The sequence below is a fragment of the Manacus vitellinus genome, unplaced genomic scaffold (genome assembly GCF_001715985.3).
Source record: "Manacus vitellinus isolate BGI_N305 unplaced genomic scaffold, ASM171598v3 scaffold_7_pilon, whole genome shotgun sequence".
NCBI lineage: Eukaryota > Metazoa > Chordata > Aves > Passeriformes > Pipridae > Manacus > Manacus vitellinus.
Genome location: NW_021940813.1, coordinates 4,350,161 through 4,374,187, shown reverse-complemented (window position 1 = coordinate 4,374,187; position 24,027 = coordinate 4,350,161). Strand labels below are relative to the sequence as shown.

The following is a 24,027-nucleotide window of genomic DNA, read 5'->3' as shown; positions in this document are numbered from 1 at the left end:
TTTTCAGTAGGGCATGACTTAGGGTGATTAATGTCTGTCACACGTGAAGGACTCTTGCTTGCCCCCATCTTGCTGGAGACCTGTATGCCATTTTGGCTTTACATATGCACGACATATTGACATGAGGAGGTGCATCTGGGGGCTTTGCGGCTCGTTCCCTATGGAGAGAGGGTTTATCCCATGCTGCCTGCCTCCTGCACACCCCTTGCCATCAGTGAAGAACCAGGTGATCCTCAAGCTGCTGAGCGCAGTTCTCAATCCAGTTTGTGCTAACCCTCAGAGCCCTGGCAGCAGAGAGCATGATATGTGGACGCCTTCAAAGCCCAACATCCTGTTCTTTGGAAAGCCACTTCAACATTTTAAGACCGGAGAGGTCCACAAGGATCACTTGCAAAGGGGTCAGGATATCCCTTCTCAGTTTCTGAGGGAACATCTCTAACATAACACTGATACTATATGACGCCTTTGAGACAGAACAGTGCTGGAGAAGCCAGCATTCCCGGGATCCCCCACAAGCCTCATCCTCCCACCTCCACCTCCTGACTCAGTGCTTCCGCGCAGGGACTGCCGCAGCACCACGCGCCCACGCGGCAGCCGGAGCATCCAGGATCGGTGCTGAACATCCCAGGCGACACAAGGCAAGAGGGAACAAATAACAGAGGTGCCGACAGAGAGGCTGAAGGAGTATCGGGTGTTTCTGGCTGTCAGCAGGCGTCTGAGGCCGGAGCTGCCGGGTCACGGCACTCTGAGCATCTACAGCAGGAAAGGTCAGCCTTGCTGCAAACCCTCCTGTCCCCCACTGGGCATGAAGCATCCCTGGCTGCAAGTCTGGCAACAGACACCGGGAAGAGACGAGGCTTACGGCTGCTGCCAAATCATGCTTTTTTTCTCCCCCACTCCTTCACTTTACTGGAGTCTTTAATTTCGCACAGTTTTAAATTTAATTTCAGAATTACGATTTTCTGGTTTGGGGAAGGGGGTTGAAGAGTGTTGTGGGATTACTGGTTTGTGGGTTTACTTGTTTGTGTTGCTTGGGGTTTTCTTCTTTTTAAACTGACTTACCTAAGTGGCTTTTGAAGCAGTAATGAATTCAAGATGATCCCTTAACTTATTAAAAACAGCATCTAAATCACCACTCAGTGTTTCAATTGATTTAACGACACTCAAACGAGTTTATTAAAGGGTGCCTGGGCATTCCCCAGGAAGGAAAAATGGCAGCACATGGGCTGTCACCTTGTGATGGAACCTCTCTCTCCCTTTCTACTGGTCACCAAGCCCGGTGTGGTGGTGGCAGACAGGCAGAGGCAGCAGGGCAGGCAGACCCACCTTTGTTGTCTAAGAGTGCACAGGGAGGCTGCCCAGGCATGAGAAGGGACTTTACAGAGGCATGGGGAAGGAAAGGCGTAGTAAAGCCGTGCGGAAGAAGGAAGAACAATAAATAGAAGGAAGGAAAGAAAACACTGGCAGGGAGGGAGGAGAATAGGAGATTCCTATAGATAAGTCAGGGGAAAAAAGGCAAAAACGGAGCACTGACAGACTCTTTCACTGGCTAGAACAGCTTCTTGGCAAGCTCACAAGCGGGACCATGCAAAGGCAGAGCTATTCGTTTGCTTCTCCCAGCAGGGCCAGCAGAGGAGGGAGTATTTTTCAGTCTTGGCAGAGTTTAACCATCCTCTTTGTAGGATGCAAAAGCGACTATTGGAATAGGCAACTTTTTCAGATGTCAAAAAAATAGATCCCTGGGAGTCCTCTCCTGGAGAGGATTTGCCCATACAATCTTTTCCGCCCTGAGCATCGTGGAAATAAACACTCTCTATCCCTAATGGTACAGTTAACATAGTGCAGCTCGTTTCTAAAACAAACCCTTCAAAAGGCCCCAGAAGGATCTGGGGACATTCAAGAGCTGCAATATCCTACAGAAGACACACATCTCAACCCTCTCTTGTGTACTGTCGAATTCTTCCTACTATTTTTACCACCACTACAGTTAAGAAAACATTTCACTGGGGGTTTATCATTCCACTACCAAAATTATAAACTATTTACACCAGTCAGGGTTTGCTCCCAGCCTTTCAGGCACCACCAGAATTTTCCTCACTGCAGTAAGAGGTCTTGTAACTCGCCGAGCAATACCATATTCTGGCGTTTTATTTTTATTTCCATCCACCCCGTTACACAACGCTGCCCCTCGGAAGAGGCAAGGCACAAGTTGCAAGAGGGCAGCTACGCAGGCTGACTCTTCTTTAACGCAATTAGCTGCTGGAAGGTATGGCTCTGCCAAGACCAGATGAAAGGACACAGGAAGAGAGCCATCTTGGCATGGTCTTCCCAGGGAAAAAAATAAAAAAAGGTTGAGCTCATCAGCTGCCAGCAAGGAGGATACAGCAAAACTGGCTTCGGAGAGCAAATCCAGGGAACAAACTCTGGAGCAATGTAGAGCCCTCGCTAACAGGCAGGGGATGCCTGTATTTCTGGCATGTGGCTTTGTTTCTATACTGGCAGCGGTTCAGCTAGGGCACGCCGCAGAGGTAAAAGGAGAAGAAGAACGAGGAGATAAGGCCAAAGACACTCGGCAAACATCCTTGCTAATGTCTGGCACCGGTCGTCGAACACCCCCTGACGAGCTACTGCACTTACTGGGGTCCTGTAAGGGAAGGGAAGCGCTCAACTCTTAAGCACGGTCTATTATTATTTATAGGTAAGACGATTAAGAGCCCTTAGTGACTGCGGCACCTCGGAGACAGGTCTTAAAGATCTCCGGGTTCTACAATAATCTTTGATTAGGCACTAATTGAGCAGCAGACTGCTTGTGTATTCAGGGTCTACAGGCGCTGCATGTGGTCTATCAGCAGAGTTTAAGGGGAAAAACATCGAAAACCTACCACATTTAACCTGGCCAGATGTGCTGTGAATAGGGCAGGACTGCACCACACCTACACTCATAAACACTGTCACCTCCTTGCACTGCCACTACAGTCTGGTGCTTTGTTTGTTTCTGGCTTCACCAAGATATCTGGTGGTATTAGGAGCCAGAGGCTGAAAGCCTGCCTTACCTGCTAAACTTAAGGCAGACTGGCTGTGTGGCTACATAAAAGGCAAAAGCAAGAGGCTCAGGTATTTGCTTCGCTCCCAGAACACACACGTGCAAAACCAGCAAACCGATCAGAGCACCTGCTGCACTTCAGGCAGGACTGGAAGGAGAGATGCACTGACTCTGCAGAACTTTACTACATCCTTCACATTCACGTGGACATTCTTTGTACAGACTAAAGACACATCCTCATTTGTCACAACTTTTCAGTGTCCTCCAAAAAGCTGATCGCAGAGGCAGCAAGTAACACAGACCAAAGCTTCAGGCAGCTGAGATGCAAGTGACACCCCAGACTGCCACATTAACCAACAAGCACATGCAGTTACGTCACTCCTCTGTGCTGAACAGAACTACACACATCCACTGTTACTGTCTGCAGACTTGAAGGCTTCCAGGTGAGGTGGCAGAGGGGACAATAAAAAGCATATTCAGTGTCGTTAAAAAAGCAGGGGAAGGGGACAAGTCTTTGATGATGGGTTTGTTTGGGGTGGGTTTTTTGTTTGTTTTTAAGATTTTAGTATTTTTCTAAGGGTTGAACATGTTCAGGATTTTGAATTTTAAAAGCAGCACAGTTGAGGAAGACTGACGACTCTTTCCTCCTAAAAGTTAAAGGAGAAAAACTTCAAGAGAGAAATGGGATTTGTCTTATGAATGTCCTGATTGACTACAGAGACAGAGCAGTCTGGTCCTGCCAAAAGGAAAGCAATAACACCAATCCAAAGTTCTTTACAGAAGCTTCTGCTCTCTGTCCTGCCCAACTCAGGGCATCCAGACCACCTTTCATCTGTATATTAGATGTGTTTTGGATTCACGCTGTCTGTTGGGCAGCTTTCCAAATGAAAACGAAGTCTGTCCTCAGAAAAGAGAGGTAACAGCAAGCTGAGTTCTGACATTACCGCCTATGATCAGATCATCATTATGTTCACTTTTAAAATGCATTTTCCCCAAAACAACTTCTCAGGGTACACTAGCCAAGTTTCTTTCTTGGAAATCAGCTCCATCTGTGAGTAGAAATCAAAGGTGGACTCCGAACTGGCGGGGGATTAAGACTGATCAGAAACTTCCTGGGGATAATTTTCTATATAGGTTATTCCAGCAAGTGAGACAAAAATAATTTAGGTTTCCTTTTATGGCAACTCGCCGCTGTTGCATAGGTCATGTATTAAAGCTGAAGGCAGCAGAAAATGCGAGGCTGTTTGGCAGCCTACAGAACTCTTACAGCCTACAGAATTCTTACAAAGAAGTGGGCGACAGAGGAGGAATCCAGTCGGGATCTCAATGTTTCTCCAAAAAGGCTTCCTTTGGGCCAGTGATGGGCCAGTGATGGGCTGGTAACAATGGACCATCATGAACTTTTAATGGACCATCCTAACCAGCCCTCTTTTTGTTTTCCTGACTCCTCCCTTCTCGAGTTAATAAATAAAGAGCTTAAAAACAAAAGCATGCTCTTAGTTACGCTAATTTTACCTCCCTGGCTATTTGGATGGTGATAGGGAATGCGATAAAGCATTTAAGATAACAAACTGCAGGAGATTCAGAGAATACAAAGCAGACCTGTCTCCAAAATGCATAGACTGAATAACGCATATGCTGAGGACAAGTTACCCCAAGGTCAGCCCCGCAGAGGTGGTCAAAGAAGTACTTTAGGAGATACACAAGAAGCTTGAAAAAAGGTGGGAGCAGCATTTTTATCTCCACAATGCAAAAAAGAAAAGCCTGCTATCTATTCTGCCAGCACAGGAACTAAGCACCCCTACCATTCTGTGAAGGAAACTAAAAAAGGCTAATTCAGGATTTAAAAAAAAAGTAAATCCAAAATATCAAATGAGCAGATAGTTTAACAGTTCAGCAAAACAACATTTTTGTACGGCATATACAGGACTTGCACACCCAATCGCCACAAAAGCCTGAAGTGCTCTTTAAAGTAACCCTGCTAACAAGGCAAAACCCACTCTTTGGCACAACTCAAAGGAACTGGAGGGCGAGCAAGCAGGGCTGCAGCTCAAGCTCCTGCCTTCCTGCCCTGCAGCTGGCAATTTCACTAACTCTAAAAAAAAAAATCACCAAAAAACAACCAAGGCACAACATATGAAAATTTCCCAGAAGAAAAAAAAATTAAATTACACCGAAGTCGAGTCACGACAGAAGTGTGCCCCCACTGCTTTATTAACTGCATGCGCCTGCCCAACGACCAGCAACAAGGAGGACCTTGGTAGCTTCAAGGGTTTCATGCAGGATAGGGAGGGTGGGACAAGGGGAGGATAATAGAGAAGTCACAGAGGGAAGGGGTCCGGTGGTGGTGACCACCCGATGCTGGGGCCAGAGGTGCTGCTAACCTGGTTCCATCCTGAGCACTGCAGTTGACATCGGCGCCGTACTCGAGGAGATGCCGCACGATGCTCAGCCAGCCTCTGGCACAGGCCTCGTGCAGGGCACAGTAACCCGCGTTGTCACGATGATTCACATCACACGCCTTGTTTTCCAAACAATACAGAACCACTTCCTGGAAACAGGAGGAAAAACAGATGCATCAGAGTTATTTCTCGGTGCGTGAATGCACAGGTTTCTCTATTTGAAGGAAAAAGGGGGGGGGGAGAAAGGGCAAAAGACAAAATCCCTGTGATATGCCCTTTTTGAGATGGGTCAGTCAAAGGGAAAATAAAAGGGAGAGCTCTTGAAAGTCCTATTTATTCAGGAAACACAGCAGAGACCATGACTACCCTGAGCAGACTAGTTTGGGCAAAGCGACACCGAGAGCTCTGCACCCCACAGGGACCTTCCCGAAACACACAACCTCAGGAATCATCACAGAGGTGGAATGTGCAAACTTTGCAGATAAAACCCATAACCTTCCACTTCTCAAAACTTCCACACGTAAAGCTAGCTGGAAGGTTTTTACTCTTACATCTACATTTTTCAGCAGAAAATTCTGCAAGCGCAACAGCAGCACAGCCGACACAGTTGGTTCGATTTTAAAAAGAAAAAGTGCGTGACCCGAAACAAAAACACATTTAAGACACACAAAGGATGGTTTGCCATCGGCAAACAAAAACCAGCCCGGCTCTATCAAGATCGGGGAAATCCCGTTTTCATCCACCCCGGTTTCTGCATGCAGAACTAAAGCCAGGCGCCAGGTTCCAGTAACGAGCCCTGCGCCGCAGGAAGCCATGTGAATTTAACACGATTCATCTTGCAGTCAAATATACCACGCTCGAGAGCCTAGGCCAGACTCAGCTCTTCGCTGTCCTGCAGCCTTGAAACAATGACTGCTCCATCACTCAACTAAAAATTCAGGATGGCGCAAATCTTCCTCGACTTGTGTCAGATGCAAAAGAAAGCAAAACAAAACACGTTTCTAAGAGATGCTCAATGTATAAAATAGCCCACACATTCCCAGATTAGTGGTAAACCATTAATTTTGCATTTGCTCCTCTCCAAGGCTGAGTGACACCCTTGCTAAGCCAGGTACATGGAGGGGGTGAGTATTTGCTTTGCCAAAACAAGAGAAGAAAACAACATCGGGGGCGATGCATTTATTCTTCCCGTTTCAGAATCTACCGGAAAGCCCACAATAATCTGTGCTCTGGGTATACCTGACTCGAGAGCCGGTATCCAGGATACAGCATGAAGCTGCTCTTTTAGCAGGCCCTCACTAACCAGGCTAAAGCCAGGAGCTAATGAGCTGCCTGTCCCAGGCACCAGAGCATCCCCTGCACCTGCCACCAGTGATGCACCCACCTACACCTGATTCACCCACCGGTTTAACCTGGGACCCCCACAGTCCCCCCTCTTACCAGAGAGAACAGGGGTTTTTTATGTTCCTGCAACCAGCCCAAAGGCCAAAAATTGGTCCAGAACGGATGTTTTTTACCCTGCACATGCTCAAGCCCAGAAGAAAGGGCTGTGCAAAATTATACTCTGGAGGTATGAATTTTCCTTCAAAACCAGACCACTCTGCCAGGCAAATTAGCAGATGGATATAGGTAGCAGAAGCAGCTGCCGTATTCAGCTCTGCTTTTAGCACGCAGTTATCATTTAAAATAGATTCTGCAACTCAAAATAAAAGACCTTTCATCTATTTTTGTAAAAAGCAAAGGCTGTCCTAGGGTGGAATACCTACTACTGGACAAAAAGGCTAATTTTGTCGGGCAATTCTGTGTTAAGAGGCTATAAGAAGAATGTCATTAACCACAAAATGTAACTATAAAGACCATAAAACTCTACATTGTTAATTAATTAAATGCCTCATTAACTTTTTTTAACATGATTTATTCAATTTACAAAAAAATTAGCCATCGTTGCCGAATACAGGAACATGTGGTGCCACAAACACACTTTTGGTTTCACAAGCATTTCTCACTAACGTTCAGGAAAGGCTATGAGAATGCCACAGGGCAATTTAAATGTCTGCTCAGGTGCTCTATTTAAATCAGCAATCTGAAAATCACTAGCAGTTAATCCAAAGAGTCAAACTAGCACCTCACCAGCCAAGGTATGTGCCACAGCCGCTGCCACTGCCTGCAGGTTGTTAGCCAAATTGCAAACAGCAGCGTTAAGATATGCAAATATGCATACTCCATCAAAAGATGTGCCCTTTGCATCAGTCTCCCACCCAACCTGTACTCTGCAGCAAGTCCCACTCCTTTTCCAAGGGAAGAGATCAGCATCCCTCTGCACATCCCCCATGCCCCAGGCACGTCTGTTGCCACCAAGATGCACTACTCCCCTCCATCCGACCTCAAAACACTGCCCTTGGGTGAGGTGTTCTATGCTGAGCCTTAGTACTTCCCCACAGCACCACACCAAACCCCAGGAGTGATGCCCATTTCCGTGCAGGGTGCAGGAGCCCTAGGGGAGCACTGCAAGGGCAGGATGATGCTCAGGAGCTCCTGTGGCAGTGACACGGGAGATTCAGGGCCAGATCCTGGAATATGAGGCATGTTCCCAGGGCAAACCCTCTCCCCATGCCCAGATAAGCCCTACCTTCATGTGTGTTTAAACCCCCTGGAAACAAATATCCTCTCTCCCCCACCCCCTTATCATACACCACACATTCCTCTAATTTCACTGCCTTTGCAGGAAGGATTTAATACCAAACTGACCAGAGAACTTTGAGAGTCCACTGTCATGGTTTAACCCCAGTCACTAGCCAAGCATCAAGCAGCTGTTCACTCGCTCCCCCACCGGTGGGATCAGGGAGAGAACCAGAAGGGTAAAAGTTGGAAAACTCAAGGGTTGAGATAAAGACAGTCTAAGAGGGAAAGCAAAAGCCGTGCACGCGAGCAAAGCAAAACAAGGAATTAATTCACTGCTTCCCATGGGCAGGTTCAGCCATCTCCAGGAGAGCAGGGCCCCATCACGCGTAACCGTGACTTGGGAAGACAAATGCCATGACCCCAAAACGTTCCCCGCCTCCTTCCTTCCTCCCACTTTATATACCGAGCATGATGTCATATGGTATGGACTATCCCTTCGGTCAGCTGGGGTCAGCTGTCCCAACTGCGTCTCCTCCCAGTTTCCCACGCACCCCAGCCTCCTCACACCAGCGTGGCAGTACAAAAAGCAGAAAAGGCCTTGGCTCTGTGTAAGCACTGCTCAGCAATAACAAAATCATCTCTACATTATCATCACTGGGTTCATCAGAAACCCAAAACACAGCCCCATACCAGCCACTGTGAAGAAAATTAACTCTACCCCAGCCAACACCACCACAACCAGACACATACCAAAAAGCGGCACAAAGACAGCCAGTGTTTCCTCTCACATCAAATTCATTATGCAAGCCTTTTTGTAATTTTTCCCCCAAAAGACTCTACTCTCCCTGTAATTCCCTCTTCACAAAAAGTAAATTACAGTTTTAAGACTACCATTATCTCAAGTCATTTGTTTCAAACCGGGGAAACAGAATGGACTGGAGAGTGCCCACACACTGGGATGGGTTGCTAACACCCTGCCAAAGCAAGGCCTGGAGCAGAAGCCTAGTGAAGAAAAGGCAAAGCTTCAGCAGGGATTTCCAGAGCCGAAGACCATTTGCTGCACTGTCTTTAAGTAGCCTTGTTGGTTGCAGCCCTGTAGTTTATCTGACCAGACACAAGCTGCATCTGTCCTTCGACATTTTTCACTCTCGCGTCAGCTTTTGCACGCAAAACTGTAACCGCTTGTGTCGTGCTCCCCGCAATGATCTGGGGCACATCTGTGCTGTGGGACTGAGAGCAGGGCAGAGGCACATGACCTGGCAGCATTTGGGCTCCCCATGGGTCTGGGAGTGGCATTTACAGCTTGCCAGCACCTTTGCCTGCTGAAGGTGCCAGCACCGCCTCTGGGTTTGGAGTGGGAACCCTGCACGGCCTCAGGGCATCCCTTGCTGCAAAGGCAGGCGGGCAGGCTGCCAAGGGCAGGCACGAGCTCATCCGGTCTCAGGGCAATACAGCATTCCTGCCACTGCCAGGGCTCCATGGTGCCATGCAGTGCCAGCCACTTGCAGCTCTGAGTCCTGAATCAGCAACCGGCGCCCCTTCCCGAGCTGTGGCCCTGACAATGCAAACTCGTCTGCCTCCCCTGCCACTGAGCTGGCACGTGGCCACGGGGCTGCCCGCTGCCTTTGCAGCAGCTATGGGAAGCCCTCATGTGCCCACCAAAGGTTGCTGCCCCGCTAACCAGGGTGGCAGAAAATAGACATGCGCAGTTGCCACAGCTCACAGACCAGCATGTTACCTTGACTCATCCAGATTTCTCCTTTTTATTTTTAATAAAGGAATTTGTAACTTTTTGACCATTCTCATGTTTTCTGGAGACAGAGGAAATTCAGTTTTTCTGCCTGCTGTATAGTCTCATCACTAGCAAGAGAAACTCCTCACCTACAGAGTTTCCACAACTGATAACAGAATCAGCTAGGCTGGAAAAGACCTCTGAGATCATCGAGTCCAACCTTTGATCTAACACCACCTTGTCAACTAGACCATGGCACTAAGTGTCACATCCAGTCTTTCCTTAAACAGCTCCAGGGATGGTGACTCCACTACCTCCTTGGGCAGCCCTTTCCAATCACTCTTTCTGTGAAGAACTTCTTCCTAATGACCAACCTAAACCTCCCCTTAAGGGGAGGCAACTTAAGACTGTGTCCTCTTGCCCTGTTGTTGGTTGCCTGGGAGAAGAGATCAACCCCCAGCTGGCTACAACCTTCTTTCAGGTAGTTGTAGTGAGCAATAAGGTCTCCCTGAACCTCCTCTTCTCCAGGCTAAACAACTCCCTCAGCTGCTCCTCATTGGACTTGTGCTCCAGACCTTTCACCAGCCTCATTGCCCTGACCAGCCTCTTTGGCCTGAAAACCATCACAGCTCACCACAGGCCAAATGAAGCCCCAACAGGATGGTACAGCCACCCACCACTCTGAGCCTTGAAAGACACAGACAATGTCAGATCCCAGATATCAGGTGCACAGACCAGCCTTTTTCCCTGCCCCCACTCAGCTCTTCTGCTCCTCTCTCCCCCAACAACAGAAACCGACTGCTGCCAGCACCAGCTGAGCAACCAAATCAAATGATCTGAATATTTAAGCCTATTAAAAACATGGGTGTTCACTTGAACTTTTGGGTGAATTCAAGTCAGAAAATCAAAATCCCCCATCAGCTAATCACGGGAAGGCATGGGTGGCACACAAGGTTACCCCCCACCTTGGCAAGCCTGGGCATCCCCAGCTTTCTGCAACCAGACAATGCTGCTGAGAGCTCCTGCTATCAAAGGAATGGAGAGCCCTGGGCCCCTGCTCGAGCAGGACATCACCCCAACACTAAGTTTCAGAGCTGCTCCCATTAAGCTGTGCCCAGTGGAGTGTGCTGGGCACAGAAAGTGAAGTGTCCAAGTATATTCACCCTGACAGACCCCGCACAGGAAGAAAATACACAGCGATAGCTTGGAGCACATCCTACAACATATTTTGATTTTGGATCCACAGAAAATTAAACCATTTAAATTACGGAGAATACCACAGCAATGTTGTAACAACGGTTTCTCCTCCCAGCTAGAGCTGAAGTGCCCTGGGTTAGAAGAAGCCTTTGTCTAGGGTAAACAAAACCTTTCCAACAAACCCTGCCTTCCAGAGCTGGACAAGGCCTCTCTCCACACAAAGGTCTCCAGCTATACAAAGGGCATTTCAAGGTTTCAACAAATTCCCAAGGCTGGGAAAGCCCCACCTGGACCTGGGCGGATGCCACCTTCCCATGTGGGGTTCAAGCCCAGCTCTGAGGTCCAGGCAGCCCTCTTACCACCAAGGCAAACCCTGCAGCTCTGCCGAAAGCAGCAGTTGTTCCGTGCAATGAAACACCTCTGTGCAAGACGTGACATCGAGCAACAACAGCGCTCATGCCCATATTTCCCCAATAAAAGCGCGCTTTTAAAACGGCAGAGCTGAAGGATTCATCGGTTTCTGATTTTTGTAGCAACAGGGGGCCCGTTTCATTAAACAACATTGTTCCAGCTACGCCAAGCAGCTCCAGACTCCAAGTATAAAGCAGGCAGAGTGCTCCTATGATGCGTCTGATCATGCAAGAGGACACTCCAAGTGCTACATCCTGTGTCACATACCAGATACTCCTTGGAGAAAAGAATATAAAATAAAACCCTTCTCCTAAACTACACGCTCTTCACTAACAACAAAAGCAGAAAACATACAGTTCATTAAAGATCACCATAAAAATTACTTGAAAAAAAAAAAAGAAAAAAAAAAGGCATTCGTTCTGTTTGCAGATGGTTTATATTTAAAGGGAAGTGAGGGTTACCAATAAAACTTTACCATTTGCTCACTCCCACAGGATGTTGCTCACCCTGTGTCCCTGCCAGCTGACCCAACTGCAGTGGGGACTCACTCCCGCAGCAACCTGCCTCTGAACCCCACATGCCAGGGAAGGGAACTCAGCAGAGGAAGGGGGGGTAGCAAATTCAACAGAAAATTTTCAGCACACTGAAAGCTGCTGCTTCGCAGAATTTCCACCGATAAAACTGGAAAGAGGATTTTAACTTTCGAAATAAAAAAACCCAAACCATCGCCATCCCGCGGGGCGCCCAGGGAGCCTTACCTCGTACCCCAGGCGCGCCGCCCGCTGCAGCAGCGTCTCCCCTGCGTTCTTGTTGACAATGAGCCTCCGCGCTTCGGGCGGCATCGGCCGGCTCGGGGTGGTCTCCTGAGGGGGGCTGGCAATCGGCAGCTGCGAGGGCTGTGAGACGGGTAGTAATGAGGGAGTCTGCTGCAGGCGATCATACGGCTTCTGCTCGTACGGCTTGGCTGGCGAGGAGTCGCAGTCTGAAGTAGGCTCCGGTCGCTTCCTGACTTTCCTCGTTACCGTTACCTGTCAAAACCATTACAGTGTTGGCTTTCTTTTTTTATCCTTGTTTTTACAGTAAAGCAGTGGGACTATATTTTGTCAGCAAAGAATTACACTTTTCCACTCATATTTAATTTTTTAAGAAAGACCCGCTAGAGCTTTTTAACACAAGATGCCTCACCCCCTGCAATAGTGCCTTTAGCTCAGCTTAAGAAAAACAAATACAAAATGTGCAAAGCATCCACAGACGAATCTGAATGCAATTCCTGCTACCCTGCATGCACGACAGCGCATTAGTTTCAAGCAGGCTGGCTCTGCCTTTTCAGAGGCCAGCGGACAATTAAGTCTAAATAAAGATACCTTATCTTCAGCATTTTCAATATCTGTGGTGTCATCCCCTGTCAGAGATGACCTCCTTCTCCTCTCCTGCAGTGCCAAGTGTTTTGTTTTACACTGACGTTTCCCTGATGGCTTCTCACACTCGCTGTATTTCTGCAGCAGAGATGCATGTTGGAAATCCTCCTCTTCGTCTGTGTACAGCCCATCTGTCTTCCGGCTTTCTTTAATTTTCTGCTGTTTGGCAGCCAACCTCGAGGCTGGAGTACAGCTTGGCTGAGCCTGCCTTTTGCTGTTTGCATTGGTGGATGAAAGGCTCTTCATGTGCGGAGACACCGGGAATACGGGCAAGCCTAAATGGGAAGGAAAGGCATTACACATCGCATGGTGCGTTAAAAGGAAAATGCATTGCTAGCACTTAACACAAGCTCCTCGACTGCTTAAGAGATCTACAATTACATTTTCAAATCATTAATATTTTAAGCATTCCACATCCCAACTGTAAATAGCGTCTCACCAGTCGACGTTACGTTAACAGTTTATCAGGCCCTAATAAAAACCCCTGAATGGAGTGCCCCGCGCCAGGTGCCGGGGCAGCGCCGGGGCCGGGTGGTGGCAGTGCCATGCCAGCTCGGCAGTGCCGCGGCCCGGCCACCACGGGCAGAGCGGAACGCCGCTGGAGAAAAACTCGCCTCCTTACCTGGGAACTGCTTTATCTGAAGGGGAACCAACTCCTCCGGCAGCCTGGGCCCAGCTGGGCTTGTCTGCCCTGGACTCGGTGGGGTGCAAGGGCAGATACAAGGGTGGCAAGGGAAGAGGGGAAAGGAAGAGAGGTGGGAGCGTGGATCAGGTATGAATGGGACAGCAGAGGAAACGTTGAGCTTAGCCCAAAGATAGCCATAAGACAGGGAACATCTCCTCAGCAGCATTTTGACTTCAAAAACAAGCCAAGAGAAGAAAGATTACTCAAGGAGCCATCCCTACAGAAGCTCTGTGCAAGCTCTATCAGAAAGCGCAGGGATTTTGCAGGAAAAGCAATTGCATGTGTTTTCCCAAGAACTCCATCCAGAACTGACTCTTTCTGGGACATCGGGGCAGTGAGGCCAGTGCTCTGCTGCCCGTGGCAGGATATTGGGAGGGCTGGGTTTTCTCCTGGGGTCATAGCTCCAACAAGCTAGATCTCACAATCTGGGCCACATGCAAAAAGCATGGTTAAGTTTTGGGTTTTTTTCAGAGTGCAAGCAGGTTTACAACAAAACAAGGACAGTAAAGTTGACTTTTTATAGTCTGAATTTCCCTTGGGAAGAGAACTGAGGTGACCTCAGAACCAACTCCTCTGCAGAAAAATTAAAGGTTGCTGGAAAGGAATGGACACTTCGGCCAAACAATGCCACACCACTGAGGGAAGGTGCAGAAAAAACCTTGAGCACTTGAAAGAGGTTCCTTTGCTCCAAAGTCTCTGAAGTGATGCTACTTTCAGAACAGAAGAGATGGCAGGAGCAAATAAGCAGGTGCTCACAGAAGAGACACCTTTATTTAAAGAGATCCAGAGCCAGTTGGTAAAAAAGAAAATAAAATCTAGAATCCTCTTGGTGGGCAGTTTCACACTTTTGTCTTCCTTTAAATAGATCTGTGAAAGCAACTCACAGAAGGCTTTCTAGATTAGAGATGAAAACAGAAATCCCTCAGTTCTTTCGAGACACTTTCTAGAGAAAGACGCATACTGTGGCTTGCCAAGCAGATGTCAGGGAATTTATGGGACACAGGATGTGCAGATTGTTCAGCAAAAATCCTGTAAATTTTTCAGGCTTTGCAATCCTGAAGGAAGGCGCCCAGTCGTAGGCTGAGCCTATGGATGCAAGGCTGTCTTTCCAACTCAGTAGACAGCATGAAGTAAGGAGTGTTTAATTCTCCTGTTTAATCCCAACCAACCTAACTGAAGGAGTACATAAAAAGCCCAATTCCAATACAGAAGTACCATCATTACCTACTTAATCACTTACTGAAAAAAAAATTAAAAAAGAAAAGCTGGCAAGCAGCAGTGATGAGCTCTGGTGAGTGCAAACAGAACAAACTGTTGCACACAGAAAAACTAGAAGAGAATGAAAAACTCCCAGGTCTGGAGAAGGACAGAAATACTGAAAGGATGGAGAAGAAAAACACCGGAAGAGAAGCCTATTTCAAAGAACTGCAGGCTTTCCCATGCAGAGACACCAAGGCATTGAAAGCAGAAGTCTAATAACCAGAAGAAAATGTGTATTCCCACCTGCAAGCTCCATGTAAACTGTGCTCCACTCTGACCCTCCACTGGGATGGTGACAGCAGGCACCAGGCTAAATGTGCACCAGAGTTAAGAGATGGAGAGTAGCTACACTATGCCCAGGAGCTTCAGGATCAATAACATTGCAAGAGGCCAGCACCACACAGAACAAGCCAAGCATCAGCCTGGGAAATGCAAGACAACACCGGTAGAAAAGAGGTAAGTGATTTAACCTGGAATCTCACCCCATTGTTCTGACCACGTGAAGGGAGAAGAAAAACAAGGGTGAGCAGGAATGTCCCCAAATATCCATGGGAAAAAAAAAAAGCCAAAGCAAAAACCCCCAAAAACCCAGACCTCTGACTAATGTATGTTGTGGCAAGTCTGACTTAGAGCAGGACCTGTGTCCCTTCCCACAGCAGCCGGATTCAGAGAGGTCCACATGGAAAAGCAGCTGCTGCTGTGTCACCTGAATGCTCGCTTGTTCAGCTCCCATCCCAGCAGCTGCCTCCTCCTGCCTGCCAAGCCAGTGGCTGCCACACTGCCTGTAACCCGAGGCAGCTCTGAGGGGATGGCAGAGGCTTCCTGGTAGGCAAGATCCTCCTGGTTCCTCTCCTCAGGGCTTTTGGTTCCACGCAGCTTGGGTTTTCTCCTCGCACCGAGTGAGCGGTTGCAGCTCCCTGGGGGACCATCCGAAGAGCTGGCTACTGCACCCCCAGCAGCATGAGGTTATAGCTCAGCTGGGACCCCAGCAGAGACTGTGGCTTTTAGCTTGGTCATGGGTCTGGGGAAGCAGCATGATGCCCTGAGGTTGCAGGCATCCCCACGCTCACAGACCTGCCACGTCCTGGAGACTCTGTGCAGCAACGTCACTTTGCAAGCAGGATCACAGAATTATAAAATGAATTGGATTGGAAGACACTTTAAAGGTCACTAGTTCCAATCTTCCTGTCATGGGCAAGGACAGTTTCCACTAGGTCAGCCTGCTCACAGCCCCATCCAACCTGGCCCTGAACACTTCAGACACGAGACATCCACAACTTCTCCCGGCAACACGTTCCAGTGTCTCACCACCCTCACAGTCAAGAATTTCTCCCTAAAACCTAATCTAAGCCTGTCCTCTGTCAGCTTAAATCCATTACCCCCTTGTCCTATCACTACATGCCCTTGTTAAAAGTCCCTCACCAGCTTTCCTGTAAGTCCCCTTTAGGTACTAGAAGGTGCTAGAAGGTCTCCCCAGTGTCTTCTCCAGGCTGAATAACCCCTGACCTCTCACAGCCTGTCCTCATTGAAGAGGTGATCCAGCACTCTGACTATCTTTGCAGCCTCCTCTGAACTTGCTCCAACAGGTCCACGTCCTTCCTATTCTGGGGGCCCAGGAGCTGGATACAGCACTCCAAGTGGGGTCTCATGAGAGCAAAGTAGAGGGGCGGAATTCCCCCCCCCCGACCTGCTGCTCACACTGCTTTGGATGCAGCCCAGGACACATTTGGCTTTCTGGGCTGCCTGTGCACATTACCAGGTCATTTTGAGCTTCTCCTCCCCAAACATCCCCAAGTCCTTCTCCGCAGGGCTGCTCTCAATCCATCCTCCCCTGAAATTATTTTGGGCAAGTCACATGCCAGCTCTCATGGTTCTGGCACTGACCAGGGAACAAAGGGGTGACAGCACGGTGGCAGCTTACAATGCAACACGTGACTCCTCCCACACTAAAATCCCAGGCTCAACACGACTGGCGCAACAAGCACAGAAGTCAGAACCCTCTGTGTTCCAAGAGATTTGCAGGCACAGGCAGCAAATCATCCTGCTGTTAGACTAAGGTTTCACAGGCATAGAGGCAGACCTCAATGTCGTGCTACAGCTCGCTGCTTGGGATACAACCAGCTTCCCACAGGCAGAGACTACCAGTGCTTGGGCACAGGAAACAGCTGTTCCCAGCTCCAGATTAAAAAAAGAAAGCTACAAACGACAGTGTGTATCCTCACATTGACAGTATCTGCTTGTTTAAGAAAAGTTTGAGGACTGGTCCCAGGCAAGACAGACAAGCTGGAAGTCTCTATCTCAATGCAACTATCACACAGAGGATGCTGTCATACAACAGAGAAAAATGTCCTCATCCTCGTGAACTAAAAACAAGGAGATTCAAAGATTTACTCTTCAACAGAGCTGCTGGAGCATCAGCAAAATGATCTGAACAATCTCCAGTGCCCCTGTACGATGAATAGGAAGGTGTAATTTAGTAAAGTTTACGATTTTACAGCAGTTTCCAAAACCAAGAGGTTTTTCATAGCCATAGGGTGACTGAACCATTGGAAACGGTGCATAAATCGGGAGTCACCTCTTTTTCTTCCCTTAGGTCATGCGCTAGAGAAAGCCTGTCACTGCCATGGGAGGCATCGCAGGGGAAAGTGAGAGCGTCCTTACACAATGCAGCTTCTTGTTAGTGACCCTCGTTTAATCTCTACAAGGTATCTCTCTCTGAAAGTACAAAGAGGGGTAGGTGATGGGCAGGGGTGTGTGAGCCGATACCATGCTCGCCAAGGCAGCACATAAAGCAAGGAAGTAAGAGTCAAAGCTTCTTTTAAACCAAGTTTTGATCTCCCGCTCCGCAAATCCTTTTGGAGAACCTTCCCCATCAATAAGCATCAAAGTTTGAGGTTTTCTGCCCTCAGATAATCCTACCAAGAGGAAGGACATATGAGGAGCCTTAGGGCCGAAGACAAGCTGATACTTTTGCCTGTTTTGGAGACGCTACCCAGGAAAACCCTCACTGGCACAGGATCATCTGGACTCAGTCCTTTCCATGATATGGGATAAGAGGATCCACTCTCTTCATGCTTCTCTCTTTTAAGGGGATCTCAGCTAAACTACAGGTTAGGTCAACTGGAGTGTGACTGTCTTCCAAGTTTGATGAAGGTCTCAGGTTTGTCAAGGAGGAGGGAGCCCAAACATCCAATTCAGAGCTCCCCCTCCCAGAAACAGCCTTCCCTCAAAAACAAGTAGAAGACTTAAGAGGCAAGAGGAGGAAGGAAAGAAGAGTATTTGCAACCTTTTACCTGACAAGTCAAAAGAGGAGACAAAGGCTTTCTGCTGTGCCCAGAAGAGACAGGGATTCACAATCAGGTACAGGGGATGCATGAGGGGATTTGCCATGTGGTCTGCCTGATGCTGTTCCCCACCAGTTCTCCAACTAAGCGGCAAAATGTAGCAGGGAAGGAGAAAAGCATCAGAGCAGAAAAGTTGCTTAGGAGCTGAGGAGAGTAGAGACAGGAGAGTGACCTGTCCATCCCAATGAAAATTTGACAGATCGTCTCCATGGTTTCCACTCCCCCGGGACAGGGAACTGGCAGAAATGGGAGAAAGGATGGGGAAAAGGAAAAAGTGGAGTTAGGGGGAAAGAAGCAGCCAGAAACAAATCAAGGAAAGCTGATGTGCTTTGAGGAAGCAACCCCTTAGGAGAGAGCTGCTGGGAAGATCTCTGCCAAGGAGCCAGGAAGTGGGGTGACAGGGGTTTACAGAACATGCTCAGGATGAACCAGCAAAGCATCCTCGTTGGGAGGAGGATGAGCTCTGCTCCTGAGCATATGGCCTGGGAAATGCAGGGAAACCCAGCAGTGTCGAGGGTGCTGGAGGTGTTGGGTTCCACAAGATCAAGAACTGCTATCTGTGCTGACGCTTTTTCAGAGGCTCACAGCCCCTCAAATCCTACGTGTGGTTAAACATCCTTACATGAACTAGCAGCCTGTTTGCTCCCTCCCTCCCTCACCCAGAAGCATGCCTGCATTTTATGCCCCCCCCAGCTCTCCTCTAGAAACATAAACTTCATCTTTGCATCATCTATTAAAGTGTTTAAAACCAAAACACACACACACACAAACACATAGTTACACACACAAACACATTTTCTTGTCTGACAAATATCAGCTACAGCGCAATTCTTAAAGAGGAGGTGTCAGTCCTTAAACAAATGGACAGCTACAGAAATATATATATAAAACTTAAAAAGAAAAGAAACAAAAAAAGCTCTCAACAATTCCTTAACATCGGTGGCAGCATGCGTCACTGTAAAGGCTAAAGCCAGCTGGTTTCCCTAGTAGTCTCTGCATACCTTGTTCATTGTCACTTGTTTTGAGGGACTCTTCAGACCAACTTCTATTGCTTTTGGCCTCTGACCTTTTCTTGGTGTGCCTTTCTTCTGTGAAGTCTTTGACCTTTGCAGTGGCCTCTGGCTGAACAGCCTCAGCTAAATCTTTCCTGCTTTGCCGGCCCAACTTGCCGGACGGGGATCTCTCTGGTGACACCTGCTGCTCCCATAGTTCCCTAAGATGCTGCAGGTGACGCTGCTTTTTGGGATGGAGCCCTGTTAATTCAATGCACACCTTCAGGTTGGTCACCTCATTACAATTGGGCTCTTCTAAGTGGTTAGAGGAATTGTTTGTCATTTCCCTCTCAGGCCAGTCATCTAATGGAAAAATAACTAAAAATTAATCAAAAAGCCCCCTCAACTTAAAACAAAAGCTACATTTCACTTTCGGGGCATATAGTCTCAGCTTTACCACCACACTATGCATTTTAAAGGTTCGCTCATTAAGGGTTACATGCACTACAGTAACTTGCACTGCTGTGGCTACAGTGTCCAATGACTAGTGCTTTATCCTTATATACCAAGCTTTTTATATATACATATATATATACACATATATATACATACATATATATACATATATATAATTTAAAGTGAAATGACAGTGCTCACATTAGTAACTAGCAAGTTCAAAAATGGAAACACATTAAGCCAAAGGGACATTCCTTTCACAAGACATTCCTTGAAGAGAGACCAAAGCAAAATGCTGTCTTACCTTTGGAGTTCTTCTTCTTTTTTGCTTTTGATATAACTTCATCCTGCTGTTCATCCACAAAGCTTTCATTTTGGCTGCCATCATTTTGCACTCTCTCACCAGAGTGTTTACGCTTCCTGTCCAGACGTGGACATGAATGTTGGCCAATATCTTCTGTTGGCTGGTCTTCCGCTTTTTCATATACAGAATGTCTCTCTAAATAACATTTCTCACTTGAGAGATCTTTTTCCTCTGGAGTTTCAAGAAAATGACCCCGGGTGTTTTCTGTACTAGTAAAGTTACCTAAAAATAATAAAAAAAAAAAGAAACAAACTCTACAAGACCTAATAAATACAACACATTTCATTGTGAGAAAGCTTTGCTCTCTTATCTCTTCAGTGTCATCTCCGCCATGACTGATGGCTCATGAGACATGCAAATAAACACAAAACTGTACTTTGGAACAAGTCTCCTCTGGTCATCCTATGGTAGCAGTTTTCTCAACAGTTAAGCACAAAATCCTCAAAAGCACACTACTTTGTGTTGTTTTTACACTAATTTAAGAAGCACAATTTTCACAATATTTGTATCCATAGAAACATCACAATATACTTTTTTAAATAAAGAAACATCTTTAGATACTGAAAACACAGATTCTTTTCAGAAATCATCCTCACCCCCCAAAACCGTGGCAAGTAACAATCCAAGCCCCACTTTGCAACTTTGTTTTCAAAAATATCTTCTGATGATAATCCTTATCTTTTGCTAACTTCTCCCATTGAATTGCAGAGTCTGACTTAAAAGCATTCGTCCCTTCTTCTGGAGATATAAATTGGATACGGAACACACACAGACACAGACACAGCAATACCACTAAGAATAGCTGTGATATTTTGCAAAAAGCACTACTTGAATCCAAGGTTATAAAAAGGCTTCCTCACCCCAAGTAACCAGCCAGTCACTGTACCTCATATTATCTTTGTCACCTCCTTTTAAAATAGATCTCACTTTTTTCAGGGAATATTTCCAGCAACAGCAAGCGGGTGAGCTCTGAAAAGCTTACTAGAAACTAGTCTGACAAATTAGCCACAAAAACACCCATGTTGCCTTGCCTGCCTGAACTTCAGCTTCTCTCCACTATTGTTTACCCAAATTCAGAGACAGTTTAAGCAATTTTAAATGGATGCTTGACTTAAAATTATACTTTATCATCATCTTGAACTTGAAAAGGTGTTTTTTCTTGGGTTTAACCAAACTAGCCGAGGCATGGTTAGGCAGACATGCAGTACAGACTGCAACACAGATAATCAGCTTCCTATTTACAGTTCTCACAAACAAGCTGGTTTTCCCATGCATTTCAGCCCTCCTCTCCTGGTTGACCAATACTCTTTCTGCATCACTGATGCTGTTTGGTAAACTATGCTCCATCCTACTCCTCCACAGTTCACTGTCCCTTTTCCTATTCCCCCTTCTTGCCCTTCCTCCATCTCCCATTTGCCTTCCTGCAAACACATCTGCTGGTTTCCTACCTGGACTCCTGACAGCTCTGTTGTCCTTCCCTCCCTCAATCCTCCCTGACCTTACTCAGTCTCCTTCCCCTCAGCCTGGCCTTCAACTTCTGCTCTTCCCCTTCACCAGGGCAAACACTGCTTCCCTGCAGCCCCACCACAGCAGCATCCAGGCACTGGCAGCCTCTGGATGCAGCCCAACTCTATCCCACCTTATCTTGAGAGCACCCTCCTACAGCTCTGACAACACCTTCTGATTTCGTGACTGTCCTTGAAATACCTGTTGTCAGCAATGGAAGGCTGAGGGGGGAGGGGGGAAAAAACTCCTCGGATGAAATTTCTCTTCACTGCAATTTGGAAATGGCTCCAAATAGCACCAAGGTCTCTGGAGATGTTTGCAGGCACCAGAAGATACCCCACATCATTTTTATTCTGCTTGGGAAGCTGCCTGCAGGGCTGCTTATAAAACAACAGAAGATATTGGCCAAGAAAAATCAAAACACAAGTTGACTTTTTGCAGGCGAGCAGGACGCTCGGGCTGTTCTGCTATTTGGTGATGCTCCTCTCCAAGAGGCTGTCTGGCCAACACATGCTCCCTTCAAGATTTTAAAACACACTTCGTCACACTTCTTCCAGTCAACAGTGCTGACATGTTCCAGAAAACAGGTATCTCAGCTTACTATGACTATGCCTCTAAAATGCTATGTCGCCCCAAACCAGGATGAACCTGGCAACACCCTATGTTTGCACATCTGGCGTGAAGATGCTACCCCACATCTTTACCCTATAACCACACCAACAGCACCAGCAGTCCTGTTTCACACAGCATAAAAGAAGCTGGACCAGCCACGTTTTAAGTATCACTTTAGAAATAAATGCTTGTATCAGATTTCATTTTACATTTTTAATGCAATCTGCTATTTTCCTCCTTTCATAAGGGAACATTATACTCCTGTGGTCAGTTTCCCTGAACAGATCAGGTAAGGGCACTCTCAGCCACGCTCCTGTTGTTTAGAGCCTTCTTATCTCCAGCAGTACCAGCAGCTACATGCCATGGTTCATGCTGAGAGTCTCTATGTCAGGATAACTTTCCTGCTCCTAACACCGTCTGGCCTGAGAAAAGGCAGGCACATCCTGACCAATTCCCAGAGAAGCTCTTGCAGGGTCAGAGGAAGTAGCAGGGTGTAGGGAGGGGGGGTGATGGTCTTAATCTTTACAGCTTGCAGGAAACAGCAAGCTAATTCCAGCCTGCCACCACCGAACGCGACCTGCTGCAGATTAATTCCTTCTCTATCTGCAAGAGAACTTGGCACGGGGATGCCAGCGCTGCTCGCTCAGACTGTGCTAAAAAAATAAAGAGGAGAGAGACCTCACTAACAGCTTGTCACTGTCAGCGTTTCTCCAGGGCTTCAAGTGCTGAGGAGAACAGCACACACCTACTGAGGTTCATCCAAAAGGCCGTCGCTGCCAGCAGCTCTGTGACACCTTGGCCTCTGCGCCCCGGTCACATCCGAGAGGGACCCCTCAGGGGATCAGAGCTACATCTCCTTGGCTGCCGAGCCAGAAATCCCTCTCAAGGACCGCCCGCGGCACACGTGCCTCTGAAATCCGTCCCGTTAGATGCAGCTAAGACCATTAGAGAAGCGGCATCTCTGCACACTAATCCCGGTTGTGTAATCATCCTGCAGCAACACGGGAGGACACCGGCAGCGCGGCCAGGAAGCCGCGCAGGACGCGTCCTTGCCTCTCTGCTCCGACGCCGGTGCTCCCCACCTCTCCCACAGCCAGATTTTCAACACCAAAGGACAAAGGTCAGCCACTGTTCAGGACACGGCGTAACCCACAGGTTGTCAGGCTCTGTGCAGCCTGCATGGACACGTCGCGTGCCCAGAGGTTCTTCCCTTTGGCACAGCAGTGACCGCCTCACGGAGCACAGGCTCTATTAATATTTTACCACCAGATTCCACTCTGTCCTCAAACTGTTTTGCAAGCAAGCCGGATCAGACACGATGTCTCCCCAAATTAAGATATAAATGTCAACAAGAGGCACAGCAACAAAAGTATAACATGCATGCCCGACAAGGATGAAGAGAATTTACGTGCTTTTGTTCCCACCAACCCCTTCCGTGCCATGTATCTACAACATCCTTTTCTCCACCCGAGGTAGAAAACAACAACAAAACACTTGGGAGTTTTCGTATCATCATTATTCAAACAGTGATGAGGTAGCCAGAAACACAGGATAAATGCTGAGTTCTCATAGCAACACACCTCTATGAGTAAGGAGATTAAACTCTTAAATTGTGTTCCTTCCTCAAGCCTCCAGCATTTGCCAGTCTCACACCAGCTGTGAGAACTAGCATCAAGAACCCAAACCATTTCTCACCGTCACACCAAACTAGAAACATCTGGTTTCGGCCTGAAGCTGTACCTCCTTAGCACATGGGTTACAATCTAACGAGAAATGGTTACACATACGCACAAACACACCACCCAAAAAAAACTTACTTTCATTTTTCCATCTTCCTGTTGCTGTCAGCTGCTCCAGACCAAGCCCTCCCATGCAATGCAAACAAGGAAACACATCTTAGTGTTTAAGCTGAGATTCTTTTGTTCAAATAACATGGCAGCTAAAAACAGCCTTTCCTCTTCCCAAGAGCAACCTCTCATTGCG

General features: G+C 47.5%; 1 protein-coding gene across 3 annotated transcripts in view; it reads right to left on the bottom strand.

Annotated features, from left to right (window-relative positions):
* BCOR (BCL6 corepressor) overlaps positions 1-24,027 on the bottom strand; it is a 40,397-nt gene that overhangs the window by 5,420 nt on the left and 10,950 nt on the right. Inside the window, exons 5-9 of one of the 3 annotated variants that reach the window (XM_018084255.2) lie at positions 19,867-20,148; positions 19,116-19,469; positions 12,772-13,100; positions 12,166-12,435; positions 5,428-5,594 (exon numbers count right to left, since the gene is read on the bottom strand). In XM_018084255.2, coding sequence (XP_017939744.1) covers positions 5,428-5,594; positions 12,166-12,435; positions 12,772-13,100; positions 19,116-19,469; positions 19,867-20,148 — 1,402 coding nt within the window. The remainder of the gene's footprint in view (positions 1-5,427; positions 5,595-12,165; positions 12,436-12,771; positions 13,101-19,115; positions 19,470-19,866; positions 20,149-24,027) is intronic. The other 2 variants (XM_018084256.2, XM_018084257.2) reach the window with 2 other exon arrangements.